The sequence below is a fragment of the Dendropsophus ebraccatus genome, chromosome 6 (assembly GCF_027789765.1).
Source record: "Dendropsophus ebraccatus isolate aDenEbr1 chromosome 6, aDenEbr1.pat, whole genome shotgun sequence".
Lineage (NCBI taxonomy): Eukaryota > Metazoa > Chordata > Amphibia > Anura > Hylidae > Dendropsophus > Dendropsophus ebraccatus.
The window spans coordinates 53,968,632-53,996,374 of NC_091459.1; the positions used below are offsets into that span (position 1 = coordinate 53,968,632).

Genomic DNA, 27,743 nt, shown 5'->3' on the forward strand with positions numbered 1-27,743 from the left:
TCAACCATGGGAGAAAGAGCAGAATATCAGGAGGAGGCAAGATTGCTAAATTAGTATACTGTATTGGCAAAAATATTTAACTTGACAGGCTCTACAAGTATAACTGTGTTCGCTGAGATGGGAGTACCCCTTTATTTACCCCTGTTCACTCCCAGCTAACCTCAGTGTTTTTGCAATTTTTTTTAAAAGCTATGCATTGCCCATTGCAATTTCATGAAAAAACGCAATGTGTGAATCCACCCTTCTACCAAGTTAGGACAAATCGTCATTTCCCTGTCCTTACAGCGTATGTTGTAGCATAAGACACGTTATTGGTCGTGTTTACAATCCCCAATAAATGTCAGCTCTTTTGTTCATGGTGGAACAGGAATATCCAGTTCTGCTGTGCGCAGCCAATGGGACGCAAGCAGTGTGTAGGGGGGCGTGGCCGGGCATGACGTCACCGCGTGGTTTTGCAGTTGTCCTGCAGGGTGATCTCACCGCTCTTTGTCTGTCGCCTCCATAGAGCTCCTCATCTGTTTGCAGCAGCTGCTGGTCACGTGAGGTGCAGGCACAGCGCTGATGCAGGCAATGTGAGCAGGGCATTAGCAGCAGGCAGTACACAGCATCCCCGAGCCCGTGCAGTGGTGTCCAGCAGCAGCAGCAGCAGCAGGATGGGTCGCCTGTGTGACAGATGCGCTCAGCTGCTGCAGGATTTCATCCACTTCATCAGGAGATTGTCCTCCAGGATAATGGATCACATGAAGGAATGGGCAGCTCTCCTTAGTGAGTGCTGCTGCCTGAACCCCAGGCGCTCCAAGGTGAAGCAGCTCTATCAGCCTGTCCTTCTGAGCCATGAGAAGCAAGCTGCCCAGGAGTTCCTCAACCACATGGAGACAGGTACATTGCTGGGGGCATCCAGTACATTGCTGGGGGCATCTAGTACACTGCTGGGGGGCATCAGGTACATTGCTGGGGGGGCATCAGGTACATTGCTGGGGGGGCATCAGGTACATTGCTGGGGGGGCATCAGGTACATTGCTGGGGGGGCATCAGGTACATTGCTGGGGGGGCATCAGGTACATTGCTGGGGGCATCTAGTACACTGCTGGGGGGCATCAGGTACATTGCTGGGGGCATCTAGTACACTGCTGGGGGGCATCAGGTACATTGCTGTGGGGCATCCAGTAATTTGATGGGGGCATCCAGTACATTGGTGGGGGGCATCAGGTACATTGCTGGGGGCATCAGGTACACTACCGGGGGGGGGGGGGGGGGGCATCCAGCACACTGCTGGGGGGCATCCATACTGCATGTGTGACCACAGTCCAGGGGTCTTGCATCATTGCCATGGTTCATAGGACCTACATCCTGGAGGAGATAGGGGGATGGGCTTGTCTTGTGTGTTTATCCCTTTCCACACGTGTTTGTTCACCTGTGAGAGCACTCCTCTGCTTAGTTACAGGAACTGGCAGCAGAAATACTGTGCATGTCACTTTAAATCTCCATGGTTGTCTGTGGAGGTGGCTACTGACTTATGAATGAGTATTGTCATGTGTGGGGAAGATACATGGCACACATCTGTATAATGGGGAGGAGGAATAGGCAGGCTTTAGTCTGTATATAAAGATACATTGTTACCAGGCGCAGGATATTTCTTGGACAGATGTTACTATTTACATATGATGCTGTGCTGCCATTAAAGATGGCTGGCTTTGCATTTACATCATCTAGATTTGGAGCCATTTTAGCAGCATCAGACGGGCATGATTTCCATTTTCAGCATTTTGTCACTTTACCTATGTTAGATATGGTCACTTTTGAGATCCTTGTGGAAAATGGTTTACACACCTGGATAAGCAAACTTCCCAGAGGTCACTCATCCTATATGTGTGCAAAGTCAATGAAACGGTTAGGTCATTGCTGCTGTACTGCAAGCACAGGATATTGTGTAGGTAAAAGAGAACACAAAACACATAACCTTTTACCTACCGAACGTAACTGCAGGTTTTCTCTTCTCTACACTTGGGAGACGGAGATGTGTGAATTATATACTGTATATTCGGAAGATATATTGATGCCAGTGTATACAAGTGTCATTGTAGTTCTCTGGCACTGTAGCAATAGAAATGGAATGTATTATTTCTGTACATCTGTAAAGTAACCTACATCCGTAATATACGTCACCCTACTGGCAGAAGGGTATACTGACATATACCGCTGTGCATCTTTGACATCTAAGTGCTTTCATTTTAGTGGACCACAAACAGTCTAGTAGTGACTACTTGTGGTCCATTTCTAGACATGTAAAGCCAAGTGTGTTCTGATGCTGGTATGCCGATGTGTACCCTGAACCTAGGCTACACTATAGATGTGACTGTAGCTGCAAAACATAGCACAGTTGTTCATCTGTTAGGTCAGTCACCTCTGTGTTGGTGCATGTGTTATCACATGTATGTGTATACTTACATCATTGTTTAAATGGATACTCCAGCAAAAAAAAAAAAGGTTTACAATGAACTAGTGCAAGAGATTTGTAGTTGACTTCTGTTTAAAAAAAAAAAAAAAAAAATCTCAAGTCTTCCAGTACTACTTAGCTGCTGTAAGTTCTGTGGGAACTGGTGTATTTTCTGACCCAGTGCTCTCTGCTGCCACCTCTGTCCATGTCAGGAACTGTCCAGAACAGGAGAGGGTTTCTATGGGAATTTGCTGCTGCTCTGGACATTCCTGACATGGACAGAGATGGCAGCAAAGAGCACTGTGTGTCAGACTGGAAAGAAACCTCCACTTCCTGCAGGACATACAGCAGCTGATAGTACTGAAAGACCTGAGATTTTTTTTAGATAGAAGTAAATTGCAAATTTGTATATCTTTCCGTCAATTTTTTTTTTTTTTTTTAACAAATTAGTACCAAAGTACCCCTTTAAGCTGTATGGTACAGGAAGTGCATAGAGAGCAGGTGCTAACCAGTGGCCTTTCTTAGTTATAGGAAAAGATAGCACTAGAAGGGACAATACACTGGAATTAAGATGCATTGCATTGTATTATACAAGTAATTGTATGGTAAAGAAAATTAACCAATTCAAAAATGCAGAGAGAAAAGCCAGTTACTTGGTGCATCAGTTGGCCATTGCAGTCAGTGATTTCTTTCCTGGACAACCCATTTTCCTGTCCATCACCATTAAAATTGGTGCCTGTCTGACTAGAGGAGCCCCCAGTCACTGAATAGGTTCTATTGTAAAGCAATTGTTGCTGACAATAAATATCTGACAGCATATGTGATCCCTCTTTATCAATATAGATAGAATAGAGAACAATTCTCTCTTGCAGGGGGGTGGCAGTTGGATGTGGAAACCCTTATGTCATAATAAGAGATGAGCGAACCTCGAGCATGCCCGAGTCCATCCGAACCAGATCGTTCGGTATTTGATTAGCGGTGGCTGCTGAAGTTGGATAAAGCCCTAAGGTTGTCTGGAAAACATGGATACAGCCAATGACTATATCCATGTTTTCCACATAGCCTTAGGGCTTTATCCAAGTTCAGCAGCCACCGCTAATCAAATGCCGAACACTCGGGTTCGGATGAGCTCAAGCATGCTCGAGGTTCGCTCATCTCTAGTCATAATCTAAGTACCTGTGTACATTAACATTGATAAATTTGAACCAAAACAACTGTTTGTCGGCTGTGTTTCAAATTTTTTAGTCAGTTGTTGGACAGGAAAGATCTTTCATCCATGGACAATCCTTTGTGAGAGAATGATTGTCTTTGATCATTTATGTCCTGTTTGAACAGCTGCATGGAAAAGCAGGAAAACCTTCCACAAAAGTTTTAATGGAAAAGTGTTTTCCTGGCTTTATGGAGTCTGATCCTTTTTTAAAAAGCTTGAGAATGAGTCTTTCACACCTAAAGGGGTATTCTGGAAAATAAAACGGTACAAAGTTATATAATGAAAAGAAATGTTTTTTACATTGACAGGCAGCAGTAAGGGGTGACAAGGCTGTGTTGAGAACTGCAGGACTGTTCAAGCCCTGCTCCAGGCAGTTGCGCTAGTGATATTGAGCTTCCACTAACATCTCTTCAAATGCGTATTAGTATACGCATTATAGTTAGGGAAACAGCCTGTGACAGTAAGGTTCCTATTAGACAAAGCATTTTTCTATTTCCACCGATTTAACAATAAGCAATTGCAAACGAGCACTTTTGGGAACGGCCTGAGATCATTCACCATAATACACGGAACTATAGTCGTTAATTACAATCACAATTACGATTGTTCATATATTCTAATCAGCGAACGTTTGTAATTACGAATGAACAATGTGTAGTACACTGAAAGATTTGTGAACGAATAATAATGTTCTATCATCAGCTCAAAAGATGCCTTTAACGACATACAAATTAATTTTCATTAATCGATTGATCGTTGGCTGCATACACGGAAAGATTCTAGCTTCAGTTTGAATGACTTAATAATTTTTTTTTCGCATGATCATCTTTGTGTGATAGGGCCCTAAGCCCGGAGCAGAGCCAGTGGTGATTGACAGTTATGCCCTCTGCTGCACTGGGCCACCGATGCAATGTGATAGACACAGGCTCCTTGCCCAGTTGTAATGTTTATTTCTATACTAATAATATGCATTATAATAAACACTAGGGTAGGCTTAATATTGCTAGTACAACTGTGCCCGGGAAAGGGCTTGAACAGTCCTGCAGTTCCAGACACCAGTGCCATGACGCCCCTTACTGCTGCCAGTAAAATGTAAATAAATAAATTTCCATTTTCTTAAAAGAGAAACTGACCGCTAGAAAAGCAGTCCCAAACTGCTTACATGAAGGCATGCCTATGTAAGCTGTAACACCATACCTTTTATAATATAATACCTTTTAAGGCTGTAATCACTTTAAGATGTTTTTTTTACTGCTCTGAAGTCTCATAGAGGTGTGGCCAGGGCAATAATGTGTAGTCTAGTTCTCTGGCCACACCTCTAGGACACTTTCATGCTACAATACAGATCTGTTTTTGTATTTTAGTGATTGCAGCCTCAAACAACTGCAATACAGGTATAGATAGTCTGACTACTCACATGGTTATACTGTATAGCCATGTAAGGAGTGTGGAACATTGTTTGCAGTTGGTAGTTTCCCTTTAATAACATTATATAACTTTATTAATGAAATGTAGAAAAAAAAATCCTGGAATCCTCCTTTAATGCAGTGTGAATGAATGTCCATGCCAGTTATTGGAAAGTCATCAATGCCTAACAACAGATTTCCCTTCCATAAATAGAAGCCTAAACCAGGCCACGAATAGTGTCATAGGATGTGTGAGAATTTGGTGATTGACGTTGTCGACAACATCAGCCTTCACAGACCATTTGTGAATGGAAACAAAACGCCCATCTGGACTATAAAGGCTAGTTTAACAAATAAGGTGGCATTTTGTATCCAAATTATGGCTGCAAATCCTGGTCCAAATGTAAGTCTTATGACTCGCTTATCAATATGATGCTGACATTTCGGGTCATAAGATCTGAGGTTGGGCCTATAGACAAAAATGCGACCATACTATGCTTGTATGCACAGCCAAAGATGTAAAAAAGAATATACAAAATATACTACAGCATATAATATATTATCAGGAAATTGCAGCTATTGAAATTATTATCCTTGTGTGCACCTATACGGTGCTAATAACAGAGAGAGGGTTACTTAGAAAATGTAAGGATTGTATGTCTTCTGGAAAAAAAGAAGCTCATAAAGCATTTCTTGGTAGATTGACTTGTTTGAATGACCTTTTTGGGTTCAAGGCGTATGTAAGAAGAACCTACACTGAGAAATAAAGTTTTTTTTGTACAGTCTGTGTGGACATACATATAGAAAAGCCTGTGTTTGGCAGACGGGATGTTTCATAAGTCCCCACTCGCAATTGTTTACAGCCATAGGAAAAATAGGATCACAGTTGTGTGTGTCTGGAGGGTTGTGCTGTTCATAACGTGCACTTTCAGCTTATTAGCAGATATAGGCACTGTTATATAGTAGGGCAGCGATGAGTGATCTCTGTTGGCACCTATCACCTTCATGTTACCTTCTGACAGTCAAGGGCAGTTCTTATGGCAGCACTTTGGGCATGTTAACCAGATCACATAGGTATATCTGACATTTTGTATTTATTTTATATTTAGGACTTAATGAATCACCGGTGGGAAAAGAAACTCTGGATGCCCTGATGATCCTGGCGTTTTCAGAAAATGCTGACCTCCAACATTCTGCTGCGCTGTACTACCTGCACATGAGCCAGCACAGTGAGTGTCTCAATACTGATTCTTTTCATCTCTGTTCAATATACGTCATGTGCATTAAGACAGTAAATGTTTGATTGGATATTTCTGGTAAATCAAATAAGATCAATAAATTTACATGGATTTTTATTTCATTATGTGTGCCTGTGAGCCTGTAATACCCAACTTCTGCTGCAGAGCACACAACCAAACTTTTTTGAATTCACTTTTAGACTTTAATACACAGTATTTTTGCTCAGTATTTTGCAACCGAAACCAAAAAATGGATTAAAGACACGCACTGTTGAAATTTAGCGGATGGACGCCATTTATTGGCAAATAACGGCTGTTCTTTCAAAACAACGGCGGTAGTTTTAAAATAACGACAATTATTTGCTATTAAATGGCGGCCATCCTCTCAATTTCAACAGTGCGTGAACATAGCCTTTCTGTGTCTTCTGCTCTTTACTTATATTTGTATGTATGTATTTTTTTTTCTTCCTATATCCATAGTGAATACACAGCTGCCGCCAGAGTTCCTAGAGCCATACCACCCATTGCTACAGTCCAGTGACTTGGAGGTTCAGCAGATGTCTTCTTTATCTCTTGTAAACTTTCTCCTTGAAGGAAATTGTAAGTCCTGTGCTATGACACACAGTTATGTGTTCTACCTTATCTTAAGCCTTTGTGTCAGAAGCTGCAGAATAAATCTCGCTTGATATGTACTTTTTGTTTGTCTCGGCATTTGACTCCCAGCAGCTGGAGAAGTTGAATTCAGCCCTAAGGCTGCCTGGGAAACCTAGATACAGTCACAGGCCTTAGGCCTCATTCGTATTTGCATCCGTTTCCATTTCTGTATCAGTTTCCGGAAAATGTGAACTACGTGAATGTGAATGTAAAATGTGAATAGTACTAGTTTGCATATATTTTGATCCATGGTTTTTACGGACGTTTTTTGACATCAGTGACGTCCGTAAGAAAACAAGAATCCCATAGACTTTTATTGGTAATCCGTACCGCAATTACAATCCGCACTAGAGCATGTCCTTTTTTTATGGAACGGATTACGGATCAAAAGTAATACAGACTGTGTGAATAACCCAATAGAAATCAATGTGCTCTAAGTTGAACTGTGATTACAGATCCAGAAAAATGGACAACTTTACTGAACGTGTGAATAAGGCTGTATCCATATTTCCAGGACTCCCTAGGGCTGCATCCAAATTTTGCAGCCATCAGTAATCAAATGCAGAGTTCTCCGGATCAGATGAATCTAAGCATGGCTGAGATTTGCTCATCTCTTGTCTGTAGTCATCTTAACAGTCAAGAGATCCTGGTATTCAGACAAATCATGGAAATGGATCCAGGAGGATGTGAAGGAATAATGTGTGTCTGATTACATCATATTTTGTGTGTCTGGTGGGAAGCAGATGAGATAGGGGATGAATCATTAACAGGATGTCCCCACAATGAAGTCAGAGAAGTAGGAGGAACATAGCTGTAGAGCTGGTCAACTGTATATAGAGATCCTTACATGGACACACAGAAACTAGTCCAGTATGAAATACCCTCTGCCACCAACGTTTTGTAAAAGAAAGTCATGAAAATATTTAGAAAATGTGATGGGATTAATTCCATCTTTTTACAAAACACTGTTTAATGGGGTTATCCAGCATTAGAAAGACACAGCCCCTTTTTTCCATAGACAACATGAATTTTGTCCCCAGTTTGTGAGGGGTTTTGCAACTCTGTTCCATTGAAGTGAATGGAGCTTAATTAAAAACCACACCTGAACTAAAGATAAGAGTTGTGTTGTCTCTGGAAGAAAGTGTCCATGTTTTTTGCGATGCCAGAGAACCCCTTTAATGTATTCAGTTATAGATCATAGAGATGTTAACTGAAAATCTCTGTTTGCAGTGAATAAAGAGCTTGTCGTCCAGATGGGGCTGCTTGAGCCGGTTCTGGAGCTGTTGGAGTCCGGTGATTCGGTAGTGCAGTGTAACTCGTGTGCATGCATCATGACTTTGGCTATATCAGGCAAGAATTAAAATGATTGCTTTGGCATTATTTCTCTTTTTTTTTTTTTTTTTTTTTTTTTTTTAAACTAATCATTATTTTCTGTCTTCCAGAATCCAATCGTGAGGCCATTGGTATTGCTGGGGGAATTCTTCCTTTACTAACTTTGGCAAAGTCCTACGATCCTAGGGTTCAACAAAACGCTGTTGGAGCAATTCTGAACTTGACTCGATCAGGTTATTGTACAATAATTTATTTACTGGCAATGGCTTACATTGTGGTGGTCTTTATGTCCTGAGTATACCAGGATATAACCTATATAAAAAAAATGTAAATGTAAAAAAAAAAAAAAGGTATTGCATTTCATGAGCAAATTTCTAATCTTTGCTTATTCCCAGTAGCCGTGCTAGGTAGCAAAGGTGGTCATATGTTGTAGTGGTAAAGTGCCACTTCAGTTAGTAAATAAATATTTTTATGCGGTCAGATGGGCGCTGCCACACAGATTCTGATCATGCCATGCTTTTTTTTATTTAAACTGTCATCTGGTTCCCTGCAATTTGCCTTGTAATCTCTATATGCAAATGAGGTTGCTTGGTGCACTGTAGGCGGGGCAGTGCCTCAAGTGCACGATATCTCCTCCCCTAGCTTACGCTCTGCGGCAGAGCCAGGCCAGGGCTGGACTTGATTCATAAGGCAGCACCACACTGGAAAGAAGAAATTGGTGTACTGGAGTAGCTAGGCCCGCCTCCAGTGCACCAATCAACCTAATTTGCGTATAGAGAGAACTTGGCAGATCACGGGAACGGAAGGACAGTTTGAAAAAAGGACGGCGGGATCAGAATCTGTGTGGCAGATTGTGGTTGACCTCCCGTGTATGATGTCCATATGCCCTAACCCTTGTTGTATGGACAGGACATGTCCTGAACACTTAACCCCAAATCCAACCCCAGCTCTAAAATTCCCAATCTTTGTACTTGAATCAGTAGATTGCAGCAATATATAATAACTAGCACTTACTTTGGTATGTTACAAATGTTCTTTTGTCCTTACAGAAAGGATTAAAAGCATCCTGTGCCGAGAGGGTGCTTTGCCAGTCCTCACCATGCTTCTACAGTCAGCAGACTCAGAAATCCAGGTATAATCCAGTAATATGATAAATGTGTGTCATTCATAGGTCTAGGGTCCAAACTCTACACCCTTCCAGGTCTATAATCTTTATGTCCATTTGTTGTTATGTTTCATCTGCATTATTAATACCGCCACTTTAGCTCTCAACCAGTAAAGACTAAAACCAAAGCAGAATGGCAATAATGTAAGTTCCTGTGTCATCCTGAAGCTATTATTTATTAATTTCAAAGGTTTATTGTGGAGCATCATTTCACAATTTACATATAGAAAAAAAACCTACCTTAAAAAATATAAAATCCAGAGATTATATTAATAAACTGTGCTTGTGGCCACCTCCTTATGTCTGGGCCAGGCATAGATCATACAAAGCCAGATATAAAGACCAGCACCTGTGGTTAGCCCTGTATTTGTTTGCACGTTACTAGCGGAGCTGTTGAAGCTACTTATTGATCACTAGGTTGCTGTTTACTTGCCAAATAAAATCTTTCATCAAATGTAGGATGAATGGACTTTATCCTCCTATATTGTCACTAGTGTTAAAGGGATACTCCAGCAAAAAAAAAATTCTTTTAAACAAACTGGTTATAGAAACTTATAGATATGTAACTTACTTCTATTAAAAAATCTTAAGTCTTCCAGTACTTATCAGCTGCTGCACGCCCTGCAGGAAGCTTTATTCATACTTTAGGCCTCATTCACACATTCAGTAGTTTTATAGGACCATATATTATATCCACAATCCGCCAAAAAATTGTCTGTAGTGCTTCCGCACTCAGTAACTTTTGCAGATCCGCAAAGAAATTGTAAGGTGTTGGTTAAATTAAATTACTGACTCTTCCATTGACTTCAATTACGGCCCGTCCCAGGACATGTCCCATTTTTTTTTTTGCGGCACGGATTGTGGATCCATAGAATTACGGACACTGTGAATAGCCCAATAGAAATGATTGAGCCCTAAATTTGTCCTTAAGGTCTTACTTGTCATCACTTATTCTTATTAAAGATTAGCTCGCTATATTGTTTCACAACAGAATGATTCCTGTAGGTAGTTACTGCCCTTCTACTTTTAAACTTGAACGTGCAAACTACATGTTTAGTCTATGAAGCGTTTCTACTAAAATCTGAGTGTGGTTGCTCTTTGTACTTTGTATGTTGTGAAAGAATTAAGGTGTGAACACAACAAACAGAGCTGTCAGAGCTGTAAAGAATGCAATTAATTGTCAGGGATGAAAGAATCTCTTGAGGTGCACCTCACCCATAGCAGTCTGTGTAATCTCCCCTTTGATCTGTGTGTTTTCCTGTTTTAAAATAGTTGGAAATGGTGCATCCTGTTGCCAATCCGATTATCTGTCAGTGTGCTCAGTGGTGTACTCACAGATCTGGTTACTACTGGGCCCATGCTCCATAAGGACCATAGAACGCCTCTCCAACCCAACATATGCTCATGTTACACAGATATTTTTGTATAAGTGAATTGTTTTTATACTATGTCTGGATCCCTTGTAGGATGATGCCACCATTCACATGGTTAAAGGGGTACTATGGTGATTTTTTTTTAACCAATTCAACTGGTGTCAGAAAGTTATACAAATTTGTAACAAAAGTAATTTAAAAAAGCTCCAGTGTTCCAGTACTTATCAGTTGCTGTATGTCCTGCAGTAAGTGGCATGTTCTTTCCAGTCTGACAGTGCTTTTTGCTGCCACCTCTGTCTATGGAAGGAGAAAATCCCCATAGAATACCTCTCCTGCTCTGGACAGTTCCTGACGTAAACAAAGGTGGCAGCAGAGAGCACTGTGTCAGACTGTAAAGAATACACCACTTCCTGCAGGACATACAGAAGCTGATAAGTACTGGAAGACTGATGATCTTTAAACAGAAGTAATTTACAAATCTGTATAACATTCTGATGTGAAAACATTTTTTAATGGAGTACTCCATCAAATGTTCTATGCATCTGGGTCTTTCCAGGCAGGTCTATGAGGAGTGTATAAGGCTAAAGCTCAGATAAGGTATAGTGGGGACAATTGATGGAAATAGATTGGAATAAGAAAGGATATGTATTGGAGAAGCCAGAATGAGAACAAGGCAAGCTTTCTGGGGTGAGATGGCAGAGTAGAGTGTAATACCTACCTCTGCCCAGTGTATTTTCGGTAGATGTTTAATTACTGTTAAATTTGATGGGCTGCAGGCTAGTATTAGGACTCTTAGAACCTTAATGTGCTTCCTTGATGTGCATTTACACAAAGAGATTTGTTTGACAGATTTTTGAATTCAATGCCAGGAATGGACTTGAAAAGAGGAGAAATCTCAGTCTTTCCTTCATGACCTGGTCCCTGTTTATACTCTGTTCCTGGCTTTGGCTTAAAAAATCTGTCAGATAGATCTCTCTGTGGTAAGGCACCCTAACAGGTGGTGTGTGGGTCAGACATCACCTATTTCTTGACCATGCAATGGTCACTTATACCGCACCCACCCATCTAGATCATGTACAGTATATCATGTTGAATGTACTAGAGGGGAGCCTAGAAACCAGTGTTAGGTTTTCTTTTTGGTTGGCATTATTTATTGGTGGGCAGATTAGGCCTTACTACATTACTTGAGGGTTTGACCACTGCAGCCCCAATAAATACGTTGCTATGTTAAAGATGATTATAGATGCAGCAGGATATCCAGCGTTATCACTTTTGGCCGTTCCTTTCCAGTATTTACATACCAATATAATTTCCTGAATGTATTACACACTGTTCCTGTGTCACAGATGAAACGTGTGTATGATTAAGTACAGGTGTTACCGCATGGTTCTGCATTTTGGCGCAGGATGAGAAAATAAAATGTTTAGTCATAAGGTATAAAGGGTGTAAGACCAAGAAATTCAGTGACTGAGAAATCACTGAATCTATGACCATGGGTGTTTTCGGTGTCCAGCATAGGTAGGGCATCCATCTATTGTGTGTGTGTGTATATATATGTGTGTGTGTGTGTGTATTTAATAAATAAATATATATATATATATATATATATATATATATATATATATAAATATAATATATATATATATATATATATATATAAAGAAATATTATTAAGACAGTTCTTACAATTTAAAGGGGTAATGCACCAATTTATTTTTCTTCTAATCAATTGGTGTCCGAAAGATATACACATTTGTAATTTACTTCTATTTTAAAATCCCAGTCTTCCAGTAATTATCAGCTGCTGTATGTCCTGCAGGAAGTGGTGTATTCTCTCCAGTCTGACTCAGTGCTCTCTGCTGCCACATCAGTAAATTACAAATCTGTATAACTTTTTGACACCAATTGATTTTAAATATTTTTGTCCCCCCCATAGTACCCCTTTAACTGCTTGTCTGTCAGTAATACTAATTCTGTTATGAAAAGCAGACTGATATATTAGAGTAGTGATTTGTGGTATAAGCCAGCTAAAACTATATGGCATTATATGCCTCATTGCACAGGATGCTTATGCAGGGAGAGCGGCAGGTGAAATGTAACCCTTACTAAATATAAGGTTCTGGTTGGTTTACATGTAAATAAATGAAAAAGTGGCGTCCAAAGTAGTGTTGAGTTAACCTGTCAAAATGTTCAGGTTCATCAACGCTATCTGAACCCGAGCGCTCAGTGTTTGATTTTCCACGGCTGCAGAAGTTGGATACAGTTCTAGGCAGACATGGAAAACATGAATACAGTCTATGGCCTATGGCTGTATTCATATTTTTTTGGCAGCTCTAGGGCAGCATCCAACTTCTGAAGCCGCGGGGAATCAAACGCTGAGCGCTCGGGTTCAGATAGCGATGATTAACCTGAACATTTTGACAAGTTCACTCAACTCTAATTAAAGTTAGAAACATTCACAGTATATTATAATGTCTGATGCATCCTAAACTAATTTGCATAAAATAATGTATGGAAGGCTTCAGATACACTTTAAGATGTATTGGTGTCACATGCATGTTCCTTGCTTCTTGCAGTACTACAGCTGTGCTTCATTGGGTAACATTGCTGCCAATCCAGAGCACCATAAAGCCATGCTGGCCATTGGGGACAAGTTATTGCTTCGAATGCTGGTCTCTCTGATGTCTTCCTCAGTGCAAAAGGTAAAGGCACTCACCCCTGATATATCACATGGGCTATGACCTGCATGTAATTGTCTCATGGGATAATAGTTTCCTCCTTTTACCTGTAGTAGCTGAAGTTTCTTCCGAGGAAGAGAGTAGTATAAAGACACAATAAATGTACTCCGGCCTAAACAAATCTTTTCCATTGTAAGAGATACAAAGACGCATTCAAGCCCATGTTAGGCCAGATTCTCAGCTTGCTCACAACACAATTCCTTTTCCAAAAATTTAGACTGGACCGAAAAGGCGAGAGCATCGAAAGTGCAAGTGTATGGCGAAGTCGGGAAGAATAGCTATCGGCCGAACATCCGTTCGTCCGACAGCTATTGGTGGTGTAAGGCCTTCAGTAGATTTCAGGATCCGGGTGGGTATCACTATTTTTCCTTTGTACAGATTACGGTATGTGACAACATCACACAACACAAAGTTATAATGGGTCATGTCTCTCTAACACCAAAACTCAAACCCTTAAAGGGGATTTTTCTCCTTCAAATCAACTGGTGTCAGAAGTAATTTACAAATCTCTATAACTTTACAGTCTTCCAGTACTTATCAGCTGCTGTATATCTTGCAGGAAGTGGTGTATTCTTTCCAGTCTGACACAGTGCTCTCTGCTGCCACCTCTGTCCATGTCAGGAACTGTCCAGAGCAGGAGAGGTTTTCTATGGGGATTTGCTACTGCTCTGAACAGTTCCTGACATGGACAGAGGTGGCAGCAGAGAGCACTGTGTCAGATTGGAAAGAATACACCACTTCCTACATGATTTTTTTGTGTACACAAAAATGTGGTTTACCTTGTTTTTGTGTACGTTAAAAGTAACCATTTAAAAGCAGATACGTTAAATGGATTGCAAAAATGCAGTGTGAACCCAGCCTAACTTTCTGACACTGGTTGATTTGAAAGATTTTTTTTTTTTGCAAGAGTTCCCCTTTAACATAGAGCTTTGGCTGTAAAGATAAATGTCTCTGGTGTAAACCAGGTTGTCTGTGTTGTTGTCTTCCTTCTCTCATTGTACCTTTTATTTTTACAGGTCTCCAGTCAGGCGTGTCTTTGTTTGAATAACCTAGCTTCAAGTGGTAAGAGATTTTATGTGTTGTTTATAGCTAACTACAGGCATGTGGTTACTTTTATTCTTCGCTCTTTTGCAAGATTGTTTTTTTTTTTTGTTTCTATGATAAATACATGTGAACCTTAGTCACTAACTTTATATTCATCTGTACTGTTTTTTTTTTTTATTTGTTTTGTTTTTTTTTACATTTTAAAGCTGAAGTCCGGGCTCACCTTCTCGCCATGGACATCATGCCTTTGGTCCTCACCTTGCTGAATTCTAGTAATAAAGATGTCCGTCAAGCTTCCATTACCCTTCTGTGCACCATGTCCCATCCTCCAGGAAATATGGTAACTTTTTGTGTGTTGTGTTTCTTGTCTGTACTGCTTGTAGATTGAGAGCTTTGGCATGTGTACGGCCCCATACACAAAGTCTTTACAGGACCATGTTAAAGAGCTGTTGGCACTGTGTGTGTCACAATATGGTGCTCCAGTAAGCCGCAGCTCCGACTCCAACTCTGACTCTTGCTCCTTCATAAATAGCCAGTCATATACCGGGGGGTTACTTATCACACTGGCTCAGCAGCTTCTCCCTAATGTCCTACATGATCCTGGGGCGACTTCTGAGGGAATGAGGAAAGATATAAAGCAGATTCTGCTGTGTGTGCAGAGGATTCAGCCAGTCTCCAGCCTCCATATCCTGAACTACTCACAACTAGACTAGATGGAGCAGGTGGTCTTTTCCTGCTGACAGTCTTCTATGTTTCTAACTATTCACCATACACAAACACTGCTAACAATGCCAGATACCTGTAATATAGATGTCAGCCATAGTATATACAGGGGGTCACACATAGTGATATAGAGAGGGGTCACACATAGTGATATAGAGAGGGGTCACACATAGTGATATAGAGAGGGGTCACACATAGTGATATAGAGAGGGGTCACACATAGTGATATAGAGGTCACACAGTGATATAGAAGGTCACTGTGGGGGCACGCAATAGCACGCACACACACAGCCAGCTGCAGCCATAGCGCGCGTACACACACACACACACACACACACACACACACACACACACACCTACCTTGCTGCAGCCATAGTGCACACCACACACACACACACACCTTGCTGCAGCCATAGAATACACCCACACAGCTTGCTGCAGCCATAGCGCACACCACACACACACACACACACACACACCCTCGGCTTGCTGCGGCCATAGCACACATACACACAGTCTGCTGCAGCCATAGTGCGCGCACACGCACGCACGCACACACACACACACACACACACACACACACACACACACACACAGCCTGCTGCAGTCATAGCACACACAGAACCTACTGCAGCCATAGCACACACACACACACACACACACACACACACACACACACACAGAGCTGCAGCCATAGAACACAAAACACACAATCTTCTCCCAGAGAGAAAACACCATACTGAGGTCAGAGGTTACTGCTACACTTCTTATGTCTTCTCCTCCTCCTCTATATTACACAGGATATCTCCATATTACACTGCTGCTCATATACAGTCTTCCAGCTCAGAAACAAACTGCCAAATAGTGACCGACAACTCTTCCCCGACCACCCTTATGTAATAGGGCCAGTGTCCTATTACTGATATATTCCCCGACCACCCTTATGTAATAGGGCCAGTGTCTTATTACTGATATAATCCCTGACCCCCCTTATGTAATAGGGCCAGTGTCCTATTAGAATGTTGCTCATGATATATATATTCATGAGAAAAATTTGTAAAATTCATAGCAAAATTTGTAAAATTCATAGCAAAATTCAATTCTACATTTTTTTAAAGATTTTTTTTAAAGCTGGAGTCTGAGTCAGTACATTTTTTTCTGACTCCAGCAAAAACTAGCTCCGACTCAGACTCCACAGCCCTGCCAGTAAGGGGCAGTAATCTCCCCTGAAAGCATTGCAGATACCCCTGTGGTACAGCATGTGATGGATCGCATCCCTTATTTGTTTAGCTTTTTTCTTAGATTTATAGGAAGTTGGTGGGAGAAAAATCTGTGTGCCTGTACAATATTAGAGATCAACTGCAGACTATAGTTGAGTGCAATTCGAGCATGCCTTTGGCTGTATCCATGGTTTCCCAGAGCCCCTAGTTTTGCATACAGCTTCTTCAGCCACCAGTATTCAAATGCCGGACGATACAAGTTGAGCAGGCTTAAGTTACACTCATCTCTACTACAGACTTATAGCAGTCTATAAACTATTACAGGTTATAACAACGCAGAACCAAAACTATGTGCAAGAGGCCTTTTAAGGAGTTAATCTTTTCTTTCAAATAAATTGGTGTCAGAAGCAATTTACAAATCTATATAACATTCTATTTAAAAATCTCTAGTCTTCCAGTAATTCTCAGCTGATTTATGTCTTGCAGGAAGTGGTGTATTCTTTCCAGACTGACACAGTGCTCTCTGCTGCCGCCTCTGTCCATGTCAGGAAGTGCCCAGAGCAGTAGCAAATCCCCATAGAAAACCTCTCCTGCAGGAGAGGTTTTCTATGGGGATTTGCTACTGCTCTGGACCGTTCCTGACATGGACAGAGGTGGCAGAAGAGAACACTGTCAGACTGGAAAGACTTCCTGCAGGACATGCAGCGGCTGATAAGTACTGGAAGATTTTCAAATACAAAATAAATTACAAATCTATATAACTTTCTGACACCAGCTGATTTAAAATAAGACTTTTTTTTATATACTGTAAATTTTGTAAAAAAAATTCTGTAAAGTTATTTTGCCTACAATCAGTTTTGAGTTCTATTCCTTCACTCAGTCTTAACTTGGGGTTTAGGCCATGTTCACACAACCCAAAACTGTTAACAAAACCTGTTGATTTTAATGGGACATGTGGTACAATGTGGAAAAAGAAGTGACATGGAAATGAATTCCCAATGAGGCTCCTTTACACTTCTAGAGAACCACCGTGAGGCCTCTTCTTATTGAGGCTTTGAGCATGATGGGTTTGTGTGTCAGCAGCTAACATGTAGGAGATAGTAGGCTGTAGGATAGTAGACAGTAAGCTGAGCTTTCCGGGTGGAGTGCTGGTTTTGCTTATGAAGACTGACTCTGATGTTCTCTCTATCAACTTGTCTATTTTAACCTTAGACTGCATTTTTTTTGTGCTGGCTTGAGGTGCTATCAGGATACATTCATCCCCCTGTTTATCTGTTTTTCCCAGGATGCATTGCTGTGTGAAGAAATGCTTCAACATTTAGCTATGCTGATGCAGAGGGAGAGAGCGAACCCTGTGATTGTTATTCATGCATCCTGCACCATCCAAAATCTAAGCCAACCGGAGAACATAGAGGTATGTTGTCCTCACACTACAAAGATAGGAATGTGAATTTAAAGGGAAATTGTTATTAGTAAATGGCCTATTGTTTAAATCAAAATTTTATGTTTAAAACATTAAACATATTTAAAAAAAAAAAAAATTATATATATATATATATATATATTTTATTTTTTTTTTGCTGTTTTTATTTCGGCTAGTAGGCCTTAAACTTGACTCACAAAAACAGAAGTACAACAGCACACTGCAAATGCCAAGACATGTGGCTAACATAGATATTTAGAATTGCAGAACTGCCACAAGATTGATCAAATGGTATGCCAAAAACATAATTTTTTCTAATAGTCTTTACCATCCCACCACGATAAAGTTACCTCAGTGTAGGCTTAAAGGGGTATCCCCCCCCCAAATTAATTTTTCATTAATACGTTGCCCACCCATAGCTTTCCATCTTTCCAATATAAAGTTGTTATAGATTCTGCACATTTTTGGTATTTTCACCACCACCAAATGTATAGAATCATCAAATCTCAGTCCAACCCGACACGCTCCCTGCTCCTGGCCCCCACCCTCCGAGGGATCACGTGTCCTCAGTCTCTTCAATGGGCTGGGTTAGCGCTTCTAACCCAGCACACTGAAGTGAGGGAGGACACTGAGACAGTGACAGCAGCTGCTGTTCACTGCCTCCCTCTCTGACAGGGAGACAGTGTATAGGAAATCCTCAAAACATAACCTGTTGGTGAGGCCTGAGGACTGGAATTGAGAAGCATTGGTACAGACTATGTGATCCAATGGAATGCCAAGAGCATTGTGTTTCTTTAGGAGATTTGCAATTTGTCCTGGCATTTGCAGATGCTGCACTTCTCTGTTTTTGTGTCTGTATATCAGCCATGGCAGCATGCTCTTTTTAATCAACACAGACAGGAGTACAGTGATAGGTGACACCTGTATACACCTGCAGAGGTATACACATTTAAAGCGACTCTGTACCCACAATCTAACCCCCCCCCCCCCAAACCACTTGTACCTTCAGATAGCTGCTTTTAATCCAAGATCTGTCCTGAGGTCCGTTCAGCAGGTGATGCAGTTATTGTCCTAAAAAACAACTTTTAAACTAGCAGCCTCGTGCCCAATGGGCATGGCCTAGATTGTGTATGCATTAGGCTGGCACAACCTCTCTGTCCCTCCTTCTCGCCCTCCTCATCATTAGGAAAGCTCCTGGCAGATTGTCTACTATTTATCACCTGTGTCAGCACGGCACATGGGCTGGATGGTTAAGGCACCTGTGCAATGTTCAGACGGGAGAAAATGTTCCAGTGGCATTCCTAATGAAGAAGAGGGTGGGCAGGAGGGACGGAGGGGTGGTGCAAAGTTAGGGCACAAATATTCTAAGCCCCAGCCGTTAGGCACGGGGCTGCAAGTTTAAAAGTTGTTTTTTAGGACAATAACTGCATCACCTGCCGAACGGACTCCAGGACAGATCTTGGATTAAAAGCAGCCATCTGAAGGTACAAGTGGTTTGGGGGGGAGGGGGGGGTCAGATTGTGGGTACAGAGTCGCTTTAATCAGCAAAATTATTCTGATTTGGTCCCTTTTAGTTTATTGTATAATATACAGGCATTGATATTTTTTTATTTGACGATTTATTGTGATTTTCTTTGCTCTTAAATCCCTCCAGGTCATTGTGGGCAGCCAGTGCTTTGAGGAATTACTACTTTCACTTCTTGATTCGAACAATGATGAGGAATCGCTGCAGTATGTGGCATCCTGTCTTGCAGAGTTATCAAAACATGGTAGGGTTCTAGAATATTTTTTTCTAGAATATTTTTTTTAACTTACTAAAAGTCCATTTATCTTATCCTGCAATGTATGCTCATAAACCCTAAGAGACCATAATTATGTACAGAATGGACATCCAAAGTTTGATTAGTGTGAAATATATATATTTTTTCTTGTTTATAGTGGACTAAACCCGGTGTGTTGTATAGTCTGAAAAACTTGGTATGTTAGAGAAGCCTTGGTTTAAAGCTGCTATCCAGTCCTGTAAAATGAATGTTCTCAGGATAGGCCATCAATCTTAGATTGGTTGGTCTGACACCTAGCACCCTGTTTGTTGTGGACCACAGCACTCGTCAATGTTTATGTTTGTCCTTGGATCTCTGTACGGTTAGTTGTGGTGGTGCACAATACTACAGCAGTATTCCATTCAAATGAAAGGAGCAACACAGCAGTACCTTGCATAGTGCAGATGTACAAGGACAAGCAGCATTACACACTGAAAAGGCTGCGCTCCCTTCAACAGTTAATCTGGGAGGGTGCAGGGAGTGTGACCCCGCCGGTATACCATGGACAACATATCCTCGGGATAGACCATCTGTATAAGGCTGGGGCTACACTGTCTCTTAATCTCATTGCTCATACAAATGAATGAGGTCACATTGCAGTATGACCTGGAATTGGGGCTTGGCCCCTTTTGAGGTTCGGTGACTGAATCAACCATATTAGTCTTATGTCCATTCTTTGTTAAAATATTCCCAATAAATATTATATTATTGTCCAAGTTACATAAAAAAACTATTCAAAATTTTATTTAAAAGGCTGTATGTTTTGTGACTATGCCTTGTTATACTCATTTTCCAGAGTATAGAGGCTTTCTACAAGGGTCTCAGTGGTGGAGGTGCAATAGCCCAGACTGCAAAAAGCTCTTGTTTCAGTTGACAATTTAAATGTGAATCAATAGGAAATCAGGCGATTCGCGGTGCTGTAGGAAACTCCCAGCACGCTTGAGTTTGTCCAATGCGTGCGGCATTTGATTAGCGATGGCTGAAGTTGTTGGGTGCAGCTCTTAGCCTATGGCTGTATCCAGGAATTCTATGTTCCCACACAGTATTTTGCAATCGAAACCAGGACAGGATTGAAAACACAGAAAGTCTATGTGCACACACTGTTGAAATTTAGTGGATGGCCGTTTTCTCAAAACAATGGGCGTTTTTAAAATAACGGTAATTATTTGCCATTAAATGGCGGCTATCCACTAAATTTCAAGTGTGTGTGAACATAGCCTTTCTGTGTTTTCAATCATGTCCTGGTTTTGGTTGCAAAATGCTAAACAAAAATTCTGTGTGGGAACATAGCCTTAATCTGCATCCATGTTTTCCAGGACTCCCTAGGGTGGCATCCAACTTCTTCAGCCGCCGCTAATCAAATGCCACACGCATAGGTGTGGACGAACCCGAGTGTGCTCGGAGTTTGCTCAACTCTATTTTACCAGCTAAAATATTGTGTGTAGAATCAGTAGAATCTTTCTTTTCCAGACTTCACACAGGAACGACTGATTAAAAGGAAGGATGCATCACTCCTCCGGTGCCTGGTGAGGCTGGCCGTGCGCTTGGAACACAGAGAACTCTCCTTTCAGGCTGCAACAGTTATCAAACATCTGTCACATTCTGGTAATATACTTAGAAGAAATCTTATCATTGTTTTCCAACACAAATTATTATCCTCCTATGAATATTTTTCAGCTTGGAATCTGAAAACCTAGAAAGGAGTTGTAGAATACAAATTGATAGAAAAGTAAAAGTGACTGAATCAGCCTGTATTAACATTAGCGGAGTGAATTTACATTACAAAGTTAGCAAATGTCTTTGATTGCTTAGCAGATGCCGCTCCCTGGCCCCTGGGGGTGGGGTTGCGCTAGGGGGAGGGTGGCGGGGTCCTTGGGGGGGCTAGGGGAGCCGGTGCGGGATGGATGGGTGACGGCTGCTATGGATGACTGCAGCCCGTGCTGAAATTACAATGTAATTTCTCCATATACTGCGCCTCCTGCTAGACGCTTCATAGGAATTACACCCAGCCCTCATTTGATTCGTTAAGTCACGTTTTTTTTTAAGAGAAATTGAAGTCTGCCTGATGTGCATTTTCCATAATAAGTGTATATCTACTAAATTTAGAAAAATAGCAGTATATTAGGAATTTGTCTAACTTTCCTTATGTAATAACATATTAAAAAATATTTTGGCCAAACTTCTCCTTTAATGACTGGCCTATTTCAGGCCTTAAAGGGGTTGTTTACTTTTTTTTTTTTTTTTTTCAAATCAACTGGTGCCAGAGATTTTATAATTTACTTCTATTAAAAAATCTCAAGTCTTCCAGTACTAATCAGGTGTTGTATGTCCTGCAGGAAGTGGTGTATTCTTTCCAGTCTGACATGTTGCTCTCTGATGCCACCTCCTGTCCATGTCAGGAACTGTGCAGAACAGTAGCACATCTCCATAAAAAAATCTCTGCTGCTCTCCAGACTGGAAAGAATACACCACTTCCTGCAAGACATACAGCAGATGACAAGTACTGAAATCTCTGGCACTTTCTAGCACGAGTTGGCATTGATATAAAAGTAAAAAAAAAATTAAAAAAAAAGGTAAACAACCCCTTTTAATGAGCAAGCTTTTTTTTTTTCTTACTTTTTGCATTGCCACTCTCAAAGTCATACCGTTGTTTTATTTTTGCCCATGTAGCCATATGAGGTCTACAACTTTTACTTTTACAACCAAAACAAACAACCCCTAAATAATCAGATAAAGAAATCACATGCCAAAAATATGATCAAAATCTAAATCCTTTGTTCATATATAAATCCCAAACCTATCCCATAAAAACTACATATACACATGAGACACTTAAAAACAGGGTGCAGGGGACCATACAAAATATCCATAGCAAGATCACATTAAATTACACAAAGAAGGGGAAAAAAATAGAAGATTACATAAGTAATGGGATTCTAAATGGCTCAATTCATATACTTTAAAGTGCAATGTGCAAAAAATATTATACCTAACTGGTACTGAGTTTGGAAACAGTATACATCATATGGCTGATATTGCCACCCAAAAAATTTAAACCCTCAGACCACTGCCAAACACATGGAATCCCATATCCCCTTGTGATACGACCCCTGCACCTCACCCTCAAATGCGTTTCGTAGACCTTTCTCTAGACCTGCCATTTTCAGATTTATTTTTCTTTACCCTCTTTTAACCCTTTGAGGACCAAGCCCAAAATGACCCAGTGGACCGTGCAAATTTTCATTTTTGCATTTTCGTTTTCCCTCCTCCCCTTCTAAGAGCTCTAGCACTCTCAGTTTTCTATCTACAAGGCCATGTAAGGGCTTGTTTTTACAGGAATAGTTGTACTTTGTAATGTTGTTTTTCATTCTACCCATAACATGTATGATGGAATTCCAAATATACTATTTATGAAGATATAAGTTTGTGAAATCGTAAAAAAGAATGCAATATGGTAACGTTTGAGGGGTTCCTGTGTCTACGTAATGCACTATACGGTAAAATCTACATGATACCATTATTCTATAGGTCAGTCCGAACACAACCATATGCAGGTTTACACAGATTTTCTAATGTTTGTTTTTTTTTTTTTTTATAATTTTTTTTTTGCACAAAAATAATTGGTAATCCTGGTACTGTTTTCGCTCTTTTCGTTTACGCCGCTCGCGATGACGCTTGTTATATTTTAATAGATTGGACAATTACGCATGCTACGGTATATTTTAAGTTTATTTTTGTGTGTTTTACTTTATATAATGTGAAAGGGGGGTGATTTCAACTTATTGGGGGAGGGGCTTTGGGGTAGTGTAATAATTTTTTTTTCTTTTTTTACACACTTATTGCATTATACACACTGATCACTGCTATGCCATAGGCATAGCATTGATCAGTGTGATAGGCGATCTGCTAATTGAGCCTGCCAATCGGATCGCATGGAGGCAGGTGAGAAATCTCTGGTGGTCCGTTACAACTGCTTCTGTCACTTACACAGAAAGGCGCGATCGCTACAGCCTGTCATTAACGGTGAGGCTGGGCTGCTCACTGCAGCCGGTCCCCACCTCCCATGAAGCGCACTCCACTCCGGCTTGCGCTTCATAGGAAAGGAAGTATCTGTACACCCCTACTGGTATGTCCTTGGTCGTCTAGGGGTTAAAGGGGAAATGGAAAAAAAATTAAGTTTTTTTCTTTTTAATATTAAACTTACGCTTTTCATTGTGCTGTAAAAATTATATAGTTTTATAGCTTGGGTCATTACAGACACCAAACATATACTTTTTCCTTTAAAGGGTATCTTCACTCGTACCAGCGTATTTCACACTGCGAATCCTGGTACTGTGATCTTAAATGGGGTTACATATCCACAGCAAAATTTTCATTCCGCTGCAAATATGTAACGCTGGCCCCTTTTAGCCCTGCCGCAGTCACTGATTGGCTGAGCGGGACATACAGGAGGCGGGAGCCTCAGATGCAGGTAATGTATGCTTCGGGGGGTTATAGGGGCCGGGTTACATACTCACAGCAGAATGAAATTTTCGCTGCGAATCTGGTACATGTGAAGCTAGGGATAGTTTCATCAGAACTTGTTTTTTTTATGGCTTGTTAGGCTATTGGAAGCTAAATCACCAGGACCCTCACTGATTCTGTGAATGGGGATTGAATGGCCTCACAATGCATGAAGAGTTAAGAGCTCAGAAGCATGCACTGGCCGTTGGGGCAACACAGGGGCACTACATTCATTTGCAGGCCGATTGCATTCTCTTTCTCTTAAAGGGGTAGTGCGGCGCTAAACATTTATTCACAAAATAACATACATTACAAAGTTATACAACTTTGTAATGTATGTTATGTATGTGAATAGCCCCCTTCCCCGTGTCCCCCCCCGTAAGTGTGGTGCATTATATTCACTGCATTCGTGTCAACCCTTGGCCGCCATCTTATGACAATGACAACATCTTCGGGAGGCCGGCTGAACCGCTCCAGACGCCCCCCCCCCCCCCCCCCCCTCTGCCTCGTCATCAGCTGCTCAGCCAATCGCTGAGAACAGTTCATTATTCATATTTATGTATATATATATATATAAAATAATCCAATCTACACAAATATGGTATTAAAAACTAGAGATCTTGACACAAAAAATGATGCCCCATAGGCAAAAAAAATAAAATAAAACATTATTGGAGTCACAAAAGGGCAATGTTACTAATAATTTGGATGGAAAAAAAAAAAATCATAAAATTAATAATCTGTGTAAACTTGCATATTGTGACTGACCTATAGAATAACGGTATCATTTTACTTTTCAATTAAAGTGCATTACGTAAACACGGAAACCCTCAAAGGTTACAGTATTATATTCAGTATTTATAAATAATAATTTGGAGTATCCGCCATACATGTTATCATAGATTGAAAGACTCCATAGCAAAGTACACTTGTTTTTGAAAAAAAAAAAAAAATGCCCTTACATGACCTTGTAGATAAAAAGAAAAATTATAGTGCTATAGCTCTTAGAGGGGGAAGGGGAGAAACAAAAATGCTGAATTGACATGGTCATTTTGGGCTAGTTATACTTAAAAGTATAACTTTTAAGTTTGATTTCCTTCTGTTATGTAGCCTTCTTATTGCAGCCGATGGCAACTCTTACACAGTAATCACATGTATAATATTTAATTTATTACAGGACATATTGCACGAGATCTGAAACCGTTTATGAAAGAAGTTCAGACCTACCTCATGAGTTTCCTCAGTCACCCAGAGCTGAGATTCCAGCAGTTGGGAATAGCCACCCTGTGCTCTTTAAGTGAAGGTATGCAGTGATTTTCCTCCTCTGCTTTCTATATGCTCTGTACAATTGAATGTAATATGTCATATGTAAGCAGACATTTCAAGCTGGGGAGAGGTTTATTGCGTTGTACACCTTGAATAAAGGGCAAAAAAAAGTCTTTCCACCACTTATGCTGAAGGGGTTAATGACGTTATATTACAAAGTTTTCTAAGCTAAAAAATATTAATTGGCCTATCAGTTAGTAGGGACACTTGGCAACCCTGCTAATCAGCTGTTTGGGAGAGCCATGGGGTCTGTACTACACAGTAAATTTCTGAATAGAGGCACTGGAGGACATACTACTATATGGGGTCAAAATACCAATTAAATGGGTATTCCAGATAATTTGAAACAGTTTTAGACATTTATAAAGATTTACAATTTACTTCAATTTAAATAATGTCCAGTCTTCCAGTACTTAACAGCTGCTGCATGTTCTGCAGGAAGTGGTGTATGCTTTCTAGTCTGACAGTGTTTTCTGCTGCCACCTCTGTCCATGTCAGAAACTGTCCAGATCAGTAGCAAATCCCCATAGAAAACCTCTACTGCTCTGGACAGTTCCTGTCACTGACAGCGGTGGTAGCAGAGAGCATGTGTCAGACTGGAAACAAAATACCACTTCCTGTAGGACATACAGCAGCTGATCAGTACTGGAAGACTGGAGATTTTTAAATAAACAAATTATAAACCTATATATTTCAAATCAACTTGTTAGTTCCTTAACAGCATTGAAAACAATGTAACATGGTCTGTGACCTACCTGTACAACTTTTTTTTTTCCCCTTTTCAGATTCTGAATTTTCTGCCGCCATTAGTCAAAGTAGACTAAAAGAACAGCTTGAGCAAGTCCGTCAGCAGACAGAAGAGACACAAGCGTTACTCAAACGGGCCATAAGTCAGACAGACAGCTTAAACCTAAAAGAGTGACCAGTTCCTAAAATATGTTTACATTGTCTTGGCTAGTGGGGCTGGCAGCAATAAGCCCTGCTGACTGTTCTGTGTAGTGTTTTACTTTTCCAAATAGGGAAGATATTTAGTGATGTGGATCTTGTGTTGGTGCATCCTACTACCAGTAAGCATTAACCCTCTATTGGCACCTGACAGCACATCCCTTCAGGACGATAAATAAATCCACGTTAAGATGACAACTCATTTATTTTGAGTTGAGTTTCTAGTATTAGTAACCAGTGCTGCTCTTGTACATTGATGAGAATGGAACTTCGCTGTAATAACAAACCACCATTGGACAAGAACTGGCCTGTTCCTGGGGGAAACCAAGCACTGTTTCTATACCCTTTCAATGTTTTCTTCTTGAGATTATCATATTGGAGACTATGCAGGAATGGACTGTTCCTGTACCTATGAACACAAACTGTACTTTCTTAATTGGTTAAAAGTGTCATTTTTTTAGTTTGTTTCCACATTAAAGGGGTACTCTGGAGAAAAAATAGATTTTAAATAAGCTGGTGTCAGAAAGTTATATAGATTTGTAAATTAGTTGTCAAAAAATCTCCAGTCCTTATTGGCTGCTGCATGCCCTGCAGTAAGTGGTGTTTTCTTTTCAGTCTGGAACAGTGCTCTCTGCTGCCACCTCTGTCCATGTCAGGAACTGTCCTGAGCTGGAGAAGCTTTCTATGAGAACTTACTACGGCTCTGGACAGTTTCTGACATGGACAGAGGTGGCAGCAGAGAGCACTGTGTCAGACTGGAAAGAATACACCAGTTCCTGCAGGACATACAGTAGCTGATAAGTACTGGAACACTGGGGATTTTTAAATAAAAGTTATATAGATTTATAATTTTATTTCTGACACCAGTAGATTTGAAATCCACTAGAGTTCCCCTTTAACTGCATCTTCCAAAACACATCACATTCTTTTTTTATTTATTACCCACTTTATTGTACTTCTCTTTTAAAGGATAGATTTTATAAGTTCTACCGTTTTGTGTTTTATACTGGTTTTATTACTTTGCATTTATTCTTAATGTACTATAATATTAAATACTGATATGGTCATACTGTGAACATGTGGAAAATTCCAATGAGTGATTAAATATTAAACTGGAAAGTTGTCCTGGTTCCTTAGTACACATGCAATATGCTAGAACACTGACACGAGAGAAATGAAAACACAC

At 40.6% G+C, this 27,743-nt stretch overlaps 1 protein-coding gene across 1 annotated transcript; it reads left to right on the forward strand.

Annotated features, from left to right (window-relative positions):
* The first annotated feature begins 563 nt into the window (after positions 1-563).
* On the forward strand, positions 564-27,649 carry LOC138794829 (uncharacterized). Its single transcript, XM_069973728.1, has 14 exons — positions 564-879; positions 6,163-6,282; positions 6,772-6,891; positions 8,176-8,295; positions 8,388-8,510; positions 9,327-9,409; positions 13,392-13,517; positions 14,570-14,615; positions 14,804-14,937; positions 17,826-17,954; positions 19,618-19,732; positions 21,254-21,388; positions 25,464-25,589; positions 26,398-27,649. The coding sequence occupies exons 1-14, from the start codon at positions 654-656 to the stop codon at positions 26,532-26,534; spliced, it is 1,740 nt and encodes a 579-aa protein (XP_069829829.1). The 5' UTR covers positions 564-653; the 3' UTR covers positions 26,535-27,649.
* The last annotated feature ends 94 nt before the right edge of the window (positions 27,650-27,743 follow it).

Excerpts from the sequence above, each read along its gene's own strand:
- LOC138794829 (XM_069973728.1), top strand. The coding sequence starts at position 654 with ATGGGTCGCCTGTGTGACAGATGCGCTCAGCTGCTGCAGGATTTCATC. Across the intron at positions 8,511-9,326 it reads TCTGAACTTGACTCGATCAG|AAAGGATTAAAAGCATCCTG; the intron begins GTTATTGTACAA and ends TTGTCCTTACAG. Across the intron at positions 13,518-14,569 it reads TGTCTTCCTCAGTGCAAAAG|GTCTCCAGTCAGGCGTGTCT; the intron begins GTAAAGGCACTC and ends TTATTTTTACAG.